The sequence below is a fragment of the Phascolarctos cinereus genome, unplaced genomic scaffold (assembly GCF_003287225.1).
Source record: "Phascolarctos cinereus isolate Bilbo 61053 unplaced genomic scaffold, phaCin_HiC Scaffold_1;HRSCAF=81, whole genome shotgun sequence".
Lineage (NCBI taxonomy): Eukaryota > Metazoa > Chordata > Mammalia > Diprotodontia > Phascolarctidae > Phascolarctos > Phascolarctos cinereus.
In genome coordinates, this window is record NW_027555514.1 from 198,819,119 (window position 1) to 198,835,220 (window position 16,102).

The following is a 16,102-nucleotide window of genomic DNA, read 5'->3' on the forward strand; positions in this document are numbered from 1 at the left end:
AAATTGAAGTCTAAGCCAAAGAATTCAGCTGACCCGGGCATCTGTCTATCTGGCAAAATGTTCAATTCTCTCTATTACCTAATACCCCATACTTTTAGAATGACCAAAAAAAAATAAACAAGCATCAGGATCTAAAGAAAACAATTACAAAAAGCGGCTGTGTGTGGAAAAACATGAGTAGTACTTGACCAAGGGAAAGACAAGCAAGGGAGAAAGTGGAACTGGAGAGATAAGAGTACAAGGAAGGAGAAACAATAGTTAAAGGGCCAGTTTAGGGAAGGAGGTCCATTGGGCTAAGCTGTCTTTATGCAGGTTGAAACTCTCTCCCATTGAATCCTTAGGTTCCCAAAAGTGAAGGTGAGATGGCCACAAAGGTGGCTATTGAAGCTGGCTACCGCCATATTGATGGGGCTTTCACGTATGAAAATGAAAAAGAAGTTGGACAGGCAATTCGAGCAAAGATTGCAGATGGGACAGTAACCAGAGAGGACATATTCTACACAGGGAAGGTATTGTTGGGAGGAAATCAGGGATTGAGTTTTGTGGGATTTTTTTTATGGTAAAATAATGTGACAAACTATGAACAGTATTCCATGTGGATCAAAGAGGAAGTCTCCCAACCAAGGCAATCTGAAAAACAAAAATGAATTATGCTGCATAAAGGAAAAGAGGAAGGCTAGCTAGTGTTGATGAGAAACAATGGAATTGAACTCCCAGTCATTTAATTTCAAAAGTAGAGTGGCCACTCTGTTAATAAGCAAGACTCACAGGGACATTGCTTAAAGAACACAGATTATCTTTGGTCTTTAGGAGCTTACACTCCTATAAAGCAGTGTAAAATAGCTAGACATTTGATTTTCTCAAATAAATAATTAAGAAATCACCTTAGGGACAATGAGAGAAATGAGCACCTCCAGGAAAAACTACTAAGTAGGTACAGTGACCATATTTTCTGAATGATCAGCTATGAGCTTATTTTCCTTATTATGACATGCCAAATGTCTTTTTTTGTTTTTTTGGTATGCAGTGGACTCACTGTTCTGAACTGACAATTTTATAATTATGCTAGCAGCTTAAATTTCATCCTGAAGACTAAAATCTAACTTATTCCTCCTTCTCCTCCTTATCTTTCTAGCTGCAGGCTTGTCTAATACTTCTTTTAAAACCCCTGATTCAGAGATGTCTCCATACTGGGTGTACATTCACTCACAACCTGCTTCAACAGGGAGTTCAAGACCCTCGCTCTAGTGGGTAAAGTTCTCTGCTTCCCAAAGAGGTCTCTTTTGCAGTTTACAAAGCATGTGACATCTCTTTTGAACCTCATAAGAACTCTTGAAGGTAGATAGAATTTATTTGTTGTCTCTCATTTTAGAAACAAAGAAACAGGCACAGAGAGGTTAAGTGACAAGGATGAACTTCACAATTTTTCTGTAAATTGGCCATTCTGGGAACTCAGTCTGCTCTCCTGGTATTGCCACAGTTTGCTGTCCTACTTGGAATTGCTTTGATAAAGAATTCACCAGGTTACTTAGAATGTTCTTTCACTCCCTTTAGCTTTGGAATACATACCACCGCCCAGAACTGGTCAGGCCTGCCTTGGAAGAGACGTTGAAAAACCTCCAGCTTGATTACATTGATCTTTATATCATCCATACTCCCATGTCTTTTAAAGTAAGTACTAGAACCTCGTCTAGGTACACAAAGATGTTTTGACCACATTTCTCCCTTTTCTGCCTTGGCATTTTCAGCCCTGCTTCTGTAAGAAGTGAAGGAATGTTTTGTCCTTATTTGGGCTTTGTCTCTAGAGGACTGCAGATTAATGTTTTGACAGGAAAAAAAAGCCAGTATTGATAGATTTGGTGTCAGTGTCCTAATATTTAAAGTAAATGCCTACAAGTAAACATTTCCTAAGGATATCCTGATTTAACCTTAAGAAATGAGGCTGGTCATGGTGGTGAATGCCTATAGTCCCTGTGTTAGGGAATTTTCTTGACTTCTTGGGAGAAGCATACCTGTCAGAGGGCCCAGTGACTGTGGGTTAAAGATATCAGGAAAAAACTTAGAGATTTATTAGAGTGCTAGGGAATCTGCTCTTGCTGATAGCAAATTCATGTTCCTTTGATTGAGTAGATTTGGTTTTTGTGACCTTCAGGCTGCTTAGAGTACACAGCCAATCAAAAGCATTGCATAAAATTTAGGACAGAAAAAAAGCATTTCACAGAAAAGGTTTGGGGTATTAGTCAAAGGAGAAAAAAGGAGTATTTGGAATGGAAGTGGTAGGATTCAGTATCAGAATTTAAAAAATATTTAAGAGCAGGGATAAGGGGAAGAGAACAAAGTTTTACAATTAGTCTTTGACTATTGTGAAAAGAGTCCTTTTAGAAAAAACTTCATTGTCTCCAACAGTGGGATAAGTCCATTGTCAAGCTCAAACTCTCATTGCATAGGGTTGATGGACTTTCTAATGTTCGAACACTAGGAGGTTTGAGGATTTTTAGTCCATCAAGATGTCACATAATATCTGTGTTGCCTTTTTGGAGAGGCTAAGACTGGGGGATTGCTTGAGTCAGCTAATTATGAGCACAGCCTATCCATCCTTCCCACCAAGGCCAGCACAGATCTGGTGAGGCCCCAGGCTGCCTCAGGCAGAGCAAACCTGCCTGGGTTAGAAAGATTGTCTAATTTATTTATGATGTAGCCTTTCATATATAGGCCACACTCACATTTGGAGCTTATCTTTGCATAAGATGTGAGGTGTTCTAAATCTAATTTCTTCCATACTACTATGCAATTTTCCTAGCAGTTTTCATTAAATAGTGAGAACCCATCGCAGTAATTGGAGTCTGATTATTTCTTGAATATTAGAGTAATAGATATATTTCCATCCATATATTATATACTCAATCTGTTAGACTGATAAATCTCTATTTTTAAAGCTGGATTTGCAATGCTTCTAAAAATTATTTTGGGTGTTTGATTTACTCATCTCTAGATTCAGTTTCTTAAATGGGGCTTTGTTCCAAGGTCAGACAAAGGCCCTTGCTGGACTTTAAGGTCAAGTGGTTTGCTCTGCTTGGTCTTGGCTTGGGTTCTTGCACTGATCTCCATCTCCTAGAGTTTGGCTCCTCATGTGCTTTGAGGTTCAGAGAGCTGAGTTCTCAAGACTATCTCAGAAGTGAATGTTCAGAACCCCTTGGCTTTGGCTGTTCTGACCTAAGCTCAGCAGCACCTCAGTAGTTCTTCCAGCTGTTCCTCCCCAGATTTTCAAGGTCTGCCCTAGAGCTTTCTCAGGTGAGTCCCCCATTCTTTTGTTGTTGTTGTTGTTAATTTTTTTAATTTATCAACATTCACTTCCATAAGTTTTTGAGTTTTAAATTTTTCTCCCCCTCCTTCCCCAAGACAGGCCACAATCTGATATGGGCTTTACATATACATTCCTATTAAACATATTTTCACATTAATGATGTTGTAAGTAAGAATTACAACCAATAGGAGGAACCACCAGAAAGAGGAAACAAAACAGAACAGAAAAAAAATTGCAAATAGTATGCTTCGATCCACATTCAAACTCCATAGTTCTTTCTTTGGATGTGTGTAGCACTTTCCATCATGAGGCTTTTGGAGATGTCTTAGATCCTTGTTGGCTGGGAAGGGTTAAGTTTATCAATATTAGTCATTGCACAATGTGGTTTTTACTGTGTAAAACATTTTCTTGGTTCTGCTGAATTCACTCAGGATCAGACTATGCAAGTTTTCAGTTTTTCTGAAGTCTGCCTGTTCATCATTTCATACACTAGTATTCATCATACAATAGTATTCCATTACATTCATATACCACAACTTGTTTAGCCATTCCCCAATTGATGAGTCACCCATTCTTGCTAAACCTAGATGCAGAGCATTGCAGACTACAGATGCCACATCTCTCTAGGAAGCTTTGCTTGGGGGGAAGGGAAAGGGTGTGCTTTTCTTGTCTCAGGGCTGCTAGATGAATTTTTAGGCAGTTCTGAAGTGGAAAATTTCACTTACTATCATTTCTCATTAATTTCTTGATCATTATTCAGTGTGACATGAAGTTCAGTTCTGCTTGAGTAGGTATGTGGCAGCTGGGCTGCCTGCCTCTACTTCTGGAGCCTGTCTTCTTTAATAGGTTTTGAAATGCAAGGGATGGGGTGGCTAAGTGGCACAGTGGATAGAGTACTGGCCCTGGAGTAAGGAGGACCTGAGTTCAAATCTGACCTCACATACTTACTAGATGTGTGACCCTGGGCAAGTCATTTAACCCCAATTGCCTCCCAAAAAATGCAAGAAACAAAAGAAATTTGAGTAATGTCAACAAGTCCAAGTGGCCTTAAGGTGATAATCCAGTGCTTACCCACTAAAAGGGGAACTCAACTGTGTCTATTGGTCAGTGAGGAGCAAAGAGAAACTGTGAGTATGGGTGTTTAAAGGAGACACCCTATAGAAAGAGAGGGTTGAGGGTTGAAGGGATACATGAACCATCCTATCATCCATGCTGGTAAAGGGAAGTTTAAGAGAAAAGGATAAAATGAACAGGGGAGCTGATTGGACTAAGGAGGGAGAAGAAGGGAGTCAGAGAGGTAAGAGGAATGAATGTGTTAGGGGAGGGGGGAATTTCTTCAGGTAAAACAAGCTACAACTGTGGAAGGCTGATTAACAGGCAAATGAATAAAAATGAATCAAAGATTTAGCAGTTTGATTCTGGGCCACAGGTAACAAAATAGGAATTACTAAAACTGTTCTGTAGTGCATTGTTTCCTTTTGGTAAACCCAGAGCCTAGCTCACGGCCTTACTCATTATAGGTGCTTACTAAACACTTTATGAATGAATGAGTGAATGCATATATGACTACAATTGTATAAAAAATTGTAAACCCTTCAAGTTAAAGGATACATCTTTTCTTTTTCAATTTCAGTAGACTACCAAGTTAAAAATTGATGCGATATGATCACAACCATGTATTGAAACTAAGCAGTATTTTTAATTGTATTAGGAAATATGCTTCTTCATGGGGCTTAATTCAATGTTTGTTGAGAAATTTCTTTTGTCAAAATTATTAATAAACTTTTAAGTATATAATATAAGAAAGAGTTTGCTTAGATAATGTCTAAGATTTTTATTCCAGGTCTGCATCTCTGATCCTGTGGACTTGTATTATAGTTATTCATGTACTTGATTCCCACTACTAGAAAGTAAACTACAAGGCAAGAGCTATATGGCCATTTCATGTTTACTTTGTGGACTATATTTCAGTGCTTATTTGATATTTTTTATTCTATATTAGATATTTGATAAATGTTTGTTGAGTGCAATAGAACAGCTCACTTGCTTCAGTGTCTCAAGAAGAAAAATCTCCTTTCTCTAATTACAGCCTGGTAAAGAGAAGATCCCAATGGATGAAAATAACAAAGTTATCAGTGATTCTGTGGATTTGCGTGATACTTGGGAGGTAGGTGACTTGTGGAAGGAGACAACAAATATGCTGTGGCTTTGAGGTCAAGATAGCCCTGCCTAATAGTGATTGTGACTGGAGAGGGAGAACCTCAGGTAGCTGGAAGTGAACTTTCTCAAATGAAAAGATGCAAGGCAGCTTGTTAAGTGGAACACGTGCAACGCTAGAAACCTACATTTCTAATTTTAGCTCCGACGCTGATCTGGGGATATTGAGTGAGTCATCTCAACTATGACTTGAAGAATGAGGGCAGCTGGACTAAAACATAGTGAAGTCTCTGACCCTAATGGTTTACTCTCTTCTTCTATATTAATATAAAAGGTATAGAAGTGTGGATTAATTAAGATTGACAGGCTAATCAGAAAATCCAGGGAATTATATATTTTAAGGTATTTCTGAAGCAGCCTCTGTTGGTGACAGTGGGATCTTGGGTCCCCTGAGGTGGGTTATAGAATGGGGAGGACAAAAAGAAGAGTCACACGCCCAGGGTTTCTTACAAACTCCAAGAAATTTAGACATCTTGTCAGATTCAGATCAAGGGGAAGGAACCCATGACAAATTGAATGGGAATGGCAGGGAAGAGAGTAATTAGTGTGCTAGAAAATAACAAAAATTAAAGACAAGAGAAAGTAGTTAGAAGCTGGGGGGTTGTTTTTCTGGTGGTTGTTAATATTTTTGTTTCTTGACAGTGTAGATTTTGTTGTCACCTTTTTCAAAGAATAAAAGGCTAATTTGATATTTCTGAGTATCTTGACTTTGGCTGCTATGATTTTAAATGTCATTTCCTGAAATAATCACTTAACTTCCAGATATTCATACTTTGATGGGAAAGGTAGTCTCGTAGATGAAGTTCAGTTAAAATATTTCTCTTAAAACCAGAAATATGGCTGATAAAGAGCTGTCCTGAACCAGCATTGTAAAAAAGTCAGAAGATCTGAACTCAAATCATGGTTTGTTTACTTATATGATTTGGCAATCATTCTCTAGATGTTTGTTTCCTTGACCAAAAGAGAAAAAAAATCAGGAAGTTCAACTAAATTGTATCTAAAGCCCCTTCCAGGTTTGAATTATGTGAGGTGTCCTCTCCTGAGGTTCTTTTTTTCAAATCAGAGGAGAGGAAGTGAAAAGATCAAGGCTAGGTGATGCATGGGGGAAGGGTTCTACTCCACATGTCCTCCAGGAATCTATAGGCATTCACAATCCCTCTCTACTCAGGCCATGGAGAAATGTAAGGATGCAGGCCTCGTGAAATCCATTGGAGTGTCCAACTTCAACCGCAGGCAATTGGAGATGATCCTGAATAAACCTGGGCTTAAATATAAACCTGTCTGCAATCAGGTAAAACAATTATTTTCTAGTGCAGTTTCTTTCCTATCCTTGCCCTTCCTGATAAATGAGTGCAGGAACTACAGCTCCCTGCAATTTTCTTCATCATGGTCCTACATCTCATTTTTTTTTTCAAACTGTTTCATGCTCACATTTTCCCTGTTTTTAATAAATAGAACATATTTCTTTGATTCTTTAATCCATAAGACTTTTCACAGACATGTAAGGTTTCATTCTATGTAATCCATAAGGTCATTTGAGTCTATTTTTATTGTACAATCGATTTTCTATTCAAAAGTACTCAAATAATACCTGAAAGCTATGTATCTTCAAACATATTTAAACAATTTTTTATTAAACTAAAGTTCTTTTCCTACTTCTTTCAGGCATCAAACTATTCATCAATGGCAGTATCTGAATCTTATATTCTTTATTAACTAATTTAAGTCTTTTCCTTAACTGAAAACTGCTTTTTCTATCCTTTCAGCACTAAGTCTATGTGAAAAGGGCTTTAAATAGACAGCTAACATTCTGTGCTTTGGGTTGTAGCTAGGTAATTCCCAAGTCCTTTGATTATCAAAAAGCTTAATATTGTCCTTTTGGGTCTCATGCATCTTATTTTTATAAGACCAAACTTCAGTATTTACTTGTACTGCAGGTGGAATGCCATCCTTACCTGAACCAGAGCAAATTGTTGGAGTTCTGCAAGTCAAATGATATCATATTGGTAGCATATAGTGCCTTGGGATCCCACAGAGAGGCTCCATGGTGAGAAAGGGGGTCTGTAATGGATTCCTTAATCACTAATAAAGTCGACTACCCAAATTTTTGTGTGCTTACAAATTGTGCAACATTGAGTAGTGGAAATAGCATTGATTGTGGGGTTATAATTAACTGGATTTGACTCCCATCTGACTTCTGGCATTTTACTAATTGCATGGTCTGGAAGAAAGAATTTAACCTTTCCAACCCCATTTCATCATATGTGAAAAAAGATAATAGCATTTGCCCTTCCCACCTCATGATATTATTAGAGGTTCAAATGATATGTCTATGGAAATGCTTTGAAAAATGTAAAAAAGCTAAAGGATGATTACTATCTACATGGCATTGAACTCTTCCCCACTTCCCTGACCACAGATTTCAACATGTTTGTTTTCCCCTGCAGGGTAGATCAAAATTCTCCCCTTGTCCTAGAAGACCCAGTGCTGGGAGCCATTGCCAAGAAGCACAATCGAACCCCAGCCCAGGTTGCTCTCCGATACCAGATTCAGCGAGGGGTGGTAGTCTTGGCAAAGAGCTTCACTGAAAAGCGGATCAAAGAGAACTTTCAGGTAAAGAGGCATGTTGGGTTAAGCAGCTGCAGAAACTCTGTTGTTGCTGAATGGAATATTGGAGAAAATGATGAAAAGTCTGAAGCTGGTCACTAGGAAGCTGACTCCTAAAGAGTCTAGTGGACTTCAGTGATTCAGTCTGGTGGACAGAAGTGTGAATCCACCAACATTCTCTACTATTTTCAAAACGTCTCCCAGAAACTAGTTGTTCAGTTCAATTTTCTGAGGAGACAGTGTATGTGGCATTTACGTAACACACACTTTGGAATAACTGTTTGGTATTTATTCACTTTATATCATGTTTGTTTAATAAAAGAGATACAAAGTAGTTAAATACATAGTAGTTTGGGAGGGAGAGCATTCACAGCTAAGGGAATCAGAAAAGACTTCATATGGAAGTTGGTACTTGAGATATACCAAAGGAAGAGTGGGATTCTGGGAGGTAGAAATGAAGAGAGAATGCATTTCAGGCATAGGGGATGGCCAGTGCAAAGGGAAGGAGATAGGAAATGCAGTGTTGTGTGTGAGGAACCAAGAGAAAGATAGGTTGGGGCCAGATTGTGGAGGAGTTTATATTTTATCCTCAAGACAATAAGGATTTGATTGAATAAGGTAATAACAGTGAGATCTGCACTTAAGGTTAATGAGTTTGTCAGCAATAAGGAGAATGGACTAAACTGGGGAGTCACTTGAAGGAGAGTGATCAATAATCCAGGTGAGAAGTGAAGGTGGTGGCTGTTTCAGCAAAGGATGAGATATAAGTGATTTTGAGGCAGAAACAGCAAGATTTGGCAACTAATTATATTTGTGGGGTGAGGGAAAATGAGGAATTAAGGGTAACATCAAGGTTATGAACCTGGGAGACTGGAAACTCATGGTTGTTTATACAGAAATCAGGAATTTGGAATGATTGTTGCTTTGGGAAATGATAATGACTTGTTTTTGGACATATTGAATTTCAGAGGTCTTAAACATCTCGTTTGAAATGTCTCCTTGGGAGATCTGATAAAACTGAGCTCTGTCTCTCCTTCTTACCTCTCCTATTATTCTCCCCACTCTTCTGGCTGCCTGAGATGGCAGACATTAAATCCAAAATTTCTTTAAAATTGTTAACTTTTCTTTTAATTGGTGCTTCAGCTGAAGTGTAATAGATTCTGCTCCAGCCCCTTCCCTTTACTCTCTCTGTCTCTCTCTGTCTCTGTGTCTGTCTCTCTCTGTTTCTGCCTCTATGTTTCTCTTTTTCCCTGTGTCTCTGTCTCTCTGTCTCTGTCTGTCTCTCTCTCTCTCTCTGTGCCTTGCCCTCTGTTTCTCTCTCTCCTTTAAATGTGTTTCTTGTCAACAACATATTGTAGGATTCTGGTTTTTAATACTCTCTGCTATCTGCTTCCATTTTATAGGTGAATACATTCCATTCACATTCACAGTCATGATTACTGTGCATTTCCTTCCATCCTATTTTCCCTCTGTTTATCCTTCTTGTTCTTATTGCTCTGTGCCTCCTCACCCGTGTTTTGCTTATGACCACCACTTCTCTCAATCTGCTCTCCCTTTTATCAGTCCTCCTGCTGCTCTTATTCCCCACCCCTTTTACTTCCCTATATAGTAAGCTAGGTTCCTATATCCGAAAGAGTATATATGTTATTCTCTCTTAAAGCCTCTTTCATGTGAGATAATTTACCCCATTGTACCTCTCTTCCCTCTGCTCCCAGTGCAATCCTCTTTTCCATCCCTTATTTCTTTTTTATGTCATCACATCAAAATCCACTTATACCTAACCCTCCCTCTATGTATACTCCTTCTAACTGGACTAACACTGACACACTTCTTAAGAATTAGAAGTATCATCTTTCCTTGCAAACAGTTTGACTTTATTGAATCCCTTATGTCTTTTCCTCTTTCCTGTTTACCTTTTATGCTTCTCTTCAGTTTTGTATTTGAAAATCACATTTTCTGTTCAGCTCTTATCTTTTTATCAGGAATGCTTGAAAGCCCTCTACTTCATCAAATAAACATTTTCCCACTTGAGGGTTATATATTCAGTTTTTATAGGTAGGTGATTCTTGGTTGCGATCCTAGCTCTTTTGCCTTCTGGAATATAATATTCCAAGCCCTTTAGTCCTTTAATGTAGAAGCTGCTAAATCCTGTATAATCCTGACTATGGCTCCACAATATTCCAATTGTTTCTTTCTGGCTGCTTGAAGTATTATTTCCTTGACCTGGGAGTTCTAGAGTTTGGCTATAATATTCCTGGGAGTTTTCATTTGGGGATCTCTTTCAGGAGGTGTTTGGTGGATTCTTTCAATTTCTATTTTACCTTCTGGTTCTAGGATATCAGGGGAATTTTCATTGATAATTTCTTGAAATATGTCCAGGCTTTTTTTTTTATTATAGTTTCAAATGTTTTCAATTGTCTCCCTTGAATCTATTTTCCAGGTCAGTTCTTTTTCCAATGAGACTTTTAACATTTTCTTCTATTTTTTCATTTTAAAAATTTTTTTTGATTGATTCTTGATGTTTCATGGAGTCTTTAGCTTCCACTTGCCCAATTCTAATTTTTAAGGAATTATTTTCTTCAGTGAGCTTTTGTACCTCCTTTTCCATTTGGCCAATTATTTTTAAGGAGCTGTTTTCTTCAGTGAATTTTTACATTTTTCTATTTTCTGTGCTTCCTTTCCCAAGCTGTTGACTCTTTTTTCATGATTCTTTTGCATCACTCTCATTTTGTTTTCAAATTTTTCTTCTACTTCTCTTATTTAACTTTTAAAATCCTTTTAAAGCTCTTCCAGGAGTTCTTTTTGAGCATGCTAGTAGTTTTTTTGGGGGGCCTGAAACTAATTTCACATTTTTTCTTTGAGGCTTGGCATATAGGTGTTTTGACATTGTTGCCTTCTTCTGAGGTTGTGTTTTAATTGTCCCTGTCACCATAGTAACTTTCTATGGTCAGTTTTTTTTTGTTTTTTTGCTTTGCTCATTTCCCAGTCTATTATGTGACTTAAAGTCAGACTCTGTTACTTGGGTGGAGGGGACACTATCCAAAGCTTCTTGTACTGGGATAGAGGGACCTCACCACTGGTCTGTTGTTCTTGGGGTGAGAGGTCTCTCAGCTGCCTGCTGCTCAGGGGCTGTGGGGCCTGGCTTCTGACCTACTGTGCCAGAGTCACTGACCTGAGCCTAGACTCAGGACTTTGATGCTGGTTTGACTGGATGCTGCCTGCATTGTACTGTGTTCCCCTTTTACCTGTGAGACAGAATTTTCCTACCAACTTTCCAAGTTGTATTTGGCTGGAAAATTTTTTCACTCTGTCTTTTCATTGGTTCTAATGCTCTAGAATTCATTTTGAGGCACTATTTTATAGTTATTGGGAGGTGAACTGCATATTCTACCTTAATCTGCAGTCTTCTGTTTTAAGTATTACTAAAGCTAACTTAAAGTGATAGATCCTAAATGTTGGTTCTTTGCTAAATTATTCATCTCTGGGGAGTGCAAAGAAGAGGAACAGGGCTTTCACATTAGTACTTGATGAAGAAGAGGAAAACTGGGCAGAGGGCACAGAGCCTTTCAGCCTGAATTTTAATAGAGGGATCCAGTTAGGGGCATGGTAGCTATATGAGAGGGAATCTGAATGATTTAAAAATATTTTACAAATTTCTCAAGTTGGGTGACAACCATATAATTAAGATGTCATGTTCCACCCTCCTAACACCTTCAAAACCAGAACAAAGAAGGAGTGAAAGCAGCAGCATTAGGGAAAAGAAAATGAATAAGTATAAGAATACTTCAGGCACATTTACTTCTCACATTGTGGAAATGTCGACTAAGGCAGTGGTTCCCAACTTTTTTGTTCCCAAACCCTTTCCAACAACAACATACAGTGTGTTGTGAACCACCAGTGTAATTTAATATACTGTTCATAATATTGTTTCAGATTTATTTATGAAGTGCTTAAAATGCCAGTGATAAATTTTACACAAAAAGCTCTAAATTGAAATTTACATTATGTAATTATAATTCTATCCATAATTATGAAAACTCTAAATACAAAATAAAACTCTAATTATAATTATGAATTATTTTATGTGAGAAATTTTCCAAGAATTAAAAAAAAGGTATTCCAGTAAGACCTAATATTCTTAGAATTATTGGCAAGACTTCATATTAAATTTATTTGACCAACTTTGTTGAATATGACTAACATAATGAAATAAGTTACAATTTGGAATATGTTTAACCTAATATGGTAATCATATGTAAACTTAATTTTGAAATATGACTTTTTATTTGAATAGAACTTTATAATATTTGATCTAATAATAGATAAACACAGCCTTAAAACTGTTTCTACATCAACTTTATCTCCATATTTTAATTTAAAATAAGTTTAAAGTGAAAATGCTTGCTCCCATAAATAATGTGGTTGGAAAATAGTAGGAGAATTTTATAAGCTATCTTTATTTAAAGATGGAAGCTCATTTAAAATTTTTAGCTTCCTAAGCAATTAATGAAAATACATAGCTAGTTAAGATATAAAAGACTTACTTGTCTACTGTCTAAGTAGCATTGTGTTAAATGATAAATATACTTAAGGTGTAATTACATACATTGCTTAATTTTTTAAACAATTTTTATATCTACATTAATCTTTGTAAGGAAAGAATCTCTTCAGATATAACTTCATTCTTGTATATCACTGGCATACTGGCTATACCCTCAAAGACACTCTGCTGTAACACTGATGAGTGTTGACAACCAGTTCATTTAAACTGAAGAATAGTATCAAAGCTGCAAGATATAGTTAAATCAGAAAACAGCCTTTACATTACAATGAGAGGCAATATAAGGTTTATTTCTTCTGAATGCTTGTGATAATGAAATGATAATTTCAAGATGGCTTATAAGTACTCATGGATTTCAAACAGCCTGAGATTTATTTGCACTGCAAGAATGCAAATATTCATAGCATCTTGATCATATGATTATGCCACTGATGAGATAGAATTATATGGTACAAAGGGGAATGAAGGAGCTCTCTGGTGTGGTATATAGAGAGCAAATAAGAGTATGCTTATACATCTGATCACCTCTTGGAAAACTGTTTGCACTCAAATATTGGATTCCTGTGACCATAGCTGTTTGGAAACAATTTGATGACAGGTTGAGAAACTTCAAGAACATGTTGCGCTAAGTCAGAAGTGGTCAGTTTGGTGTCAGCCATACAGACACAGAAATCATTGTGTGTAGGATGGTTTTGAATATTTTCAGAAACAAAACTATATTGCTTCAAATATACATATGGTTGTTGTCACAGGGGAAAATATGTTTGCAACAAATTTGGGGCAATTATTTGCTACATAAAGCAGAATTAAAAATTTGTAAACATGAACCTGTTGTATCAATATCCTGAATCCCCAAGGGGTTCATGATCAGGTAAATGCAAAGTTCTAGATTAAGGGGAAGTCTACAACTCTGAAAGGAGGAGTTAGAAAAGGGTGACTCCACCCACAAGAGATGGGAACTATCAAGTGGCAGTAGCTAGTTTTCAGTTAGCCTAATCACCTCCAACACCAGAAGAGAGTTATAAGAGTCTCAGTGGAGAATGTGACTGATGTAATCAATTAAGTTGCCTATTCCATTCAAGGTGCTATAAGCAGATCCTACTTATTATAATATCATTTCTTCCCTGGCAGGTGTTTGACTTCCAGTTGACTCCAGAAGACATGAAAGCCATTGATGGCCTTAACAAAAACCTTCGTTACCTCTTTAATCAGTGAGTTTTGCTTTTAATCTAACTTTTTCTAGAGGTATGTTACTGTAGGGATGAAGGGTAGCACTTTAAAGGAAGGAGTCCTTTTTCAAGTCCTTCATGGAGAAGTTATAAATCTACAAGTATAATATTTTGCAGTGGTCATCACATCTCCTCTTCCTCTTATCTGATGCAACATTCTGAACCTATCTTATGCTAGGTCAGGTCTGAAAAAAATTTTCAGCAATTGATGGTCAAAGGTAAAATTGCAATAAGGTATTTGCAACTTCAGTCATTTGTCTGCCTTCAAACATGGCTGTTCAGTTCTCTATGTAGTCCTCCTCTCTCTGTCTTTATAGTTTAATAGAAAAATTGTATTTTATCGCAAATGGATTTTTATCATTTTTTCATGCACAATGGATCTTTTTTTCTACTTTCAGTAATTAAACTTCTCCCATACGAAAGGTATCTGTGATACCTTTTATCAGAAACAGGTTCTAGTTATATTTCTGATGCTTACTAGCTATGAGACAATGAACAAGTCCATTTTCCTCTCTGAATCTCAGTTTCTTGAAAATTTGGAAAAAGTAGGGTTTGGATTAGATGATCTCTAAGGTCTCCAAATTAGGTCTGAAGGGTGCCCTAGAGCCTTGATTCTGTGAAGATGAGCACTAGAGCAACATTCTTTAATGTTACCATGGAAGAGTATAGTCATAGGCATGCAAGGATAGATGAAGAAAACTGGGTGTAGCTTCCTCCAAACCCATTTCCTATGAGGATTGTTGTACTCCTCTATCATTCCTCAGGAAGTGAGGTTCAGAGAAGCCCCACACCTCTTCCCTTGACTGTTTTTCTTCTCATTAGGTGACTGGCTCCACATTAGCCTAGGGTTATTGGGAAATTATATAAACGTGATCATTTAAATAAGCATGGTCCATATCTTTGGTTTTCTGTCTTAACTTTGCAACCTTATTTTTCACGTCTAAAATTGAACTCATTATCTTTCCTTCACACACTCCTCACCTCCAAACTTCCCTATTACCATCCCAGCCCCAAGGCTTACAACCTAGGTGTCATCATTGACTCCTCACTCTCTCTCACCCTCACCCCTTCTCATGTTCAATCTATTGCCAAGACCTGTTGATTTCACCTTTGCAACATCTTTTGAATATGCTGCTTTCTCTCCTCTGATACTGCCACCACTGTGGTGCAGGCCCTCTTCACCTCATACTTGAACCATGGTAATAGGCTTCTGGTAAGTCTGCCTGCCTTAAGTCTCTCCTCATTCCAGTCCATTCTCCATTAAGCCACCATTAAGTCAAACACCTGTCAGCTAAGAAACCCTCATGGCTGCTTGTCATCTCCAGGAGCATATATAAAATTCTCTGTTCGGCATTTAGAGTTCTTCCTCCCCTCCTTTCCAATCTTCTCACTTTGCTCCCTGCCATGTACTCAAGCATCCAGTGACACTGGCCTCTTGTTCTTTATTAAGAAGACATGACATCTTAGGCTCTGGATGTTTTCTCTGGTTCTCCTCTATTCTTGGAATACTCTTCCCCTCACCTCTGTCTCCTGGCTTCACTGGCTTTCTTCAACTCCCAACTAGACTTCTACCTTTTACAGGAAGCCTTTCCCAACCCCTCTTAATTCTGGTGCTTTCCCTCTTTTTTTTATTCCCCCACCCCACTTAATAGTATTTTATTTTTCCCATTTACATGTAAAGATAGTTTCCAACATTCACTTTCATAAGATTTTGAGTTCCAAATATTTTTCTCCCTCCCTTCCCCCTTTTTTCCCCAAGACAGCATGCAATCTGATATTATTAAGAAAGTCCAGCAGAAGATCCGAAAGAGAAATTCCATTTAAAATAACTGTAGAGAATATAAATATTTGGGAGTCTACTTGCCAAGACAAACTCAGAAACTATATGAATACAATTACAAAACACTTTTCACACAAATAAAGTCTTATCTACATAACTGAAAAAATATCAGTTGCTCATGTGTGGGCTGAGATAATGTAATAAAAATGACAATTCTACCTAATTAATTTACTTATTCAGTGACATACCAATCAAACTACCAAAAATTATTTTATTGAGCTAGAAAAAATAACAAAAAAATTTGTCTAGAAGAAAAAAGTCAAGAATATGAAGGGAATTAATGAAAATAAATGTAAGGGAAGATAGATTAACTGTACCAGATATAAAATTGTTTCATAAAGCAG

At 37.4% G+C, this 16,102-nt stretch overlaps 1 protein-coding gene across 1 annotated transcript; it reads left to right on the forward strand.

Moving 5' to 3' along the window:
- Nucleotides 1-314: 314 nt before the first annotated feature.
- Nucleotides 315-13,904, forward strand: LOC110199013 (aldo-keto reductase family 1 member C1-like). Its single transcript, XM_078150115.1, has 7 exons — nucleotides 315-509; nucleotides 1,555-1,671; nucleotides 5,394-5,471; nucleotides 6,690-6,812; nucleotides 7,459-7,568; nucleotides 7,969-8,134; nucleotides 13,821-13,904. The coding sequence occupies exons 1-7, from the start codon at nucleotides 363-365 to the stop codon at nucleotides 13,902-13,904; spliced, it is 825 nt and encodes a 274-aa protein (XP_078006241.1). The 5' UTR covers nucleotides 315-362.
- The last annotated feature ends 2,198 nt before the right edge of the window (nucleotides 13,905-16,102 follow it).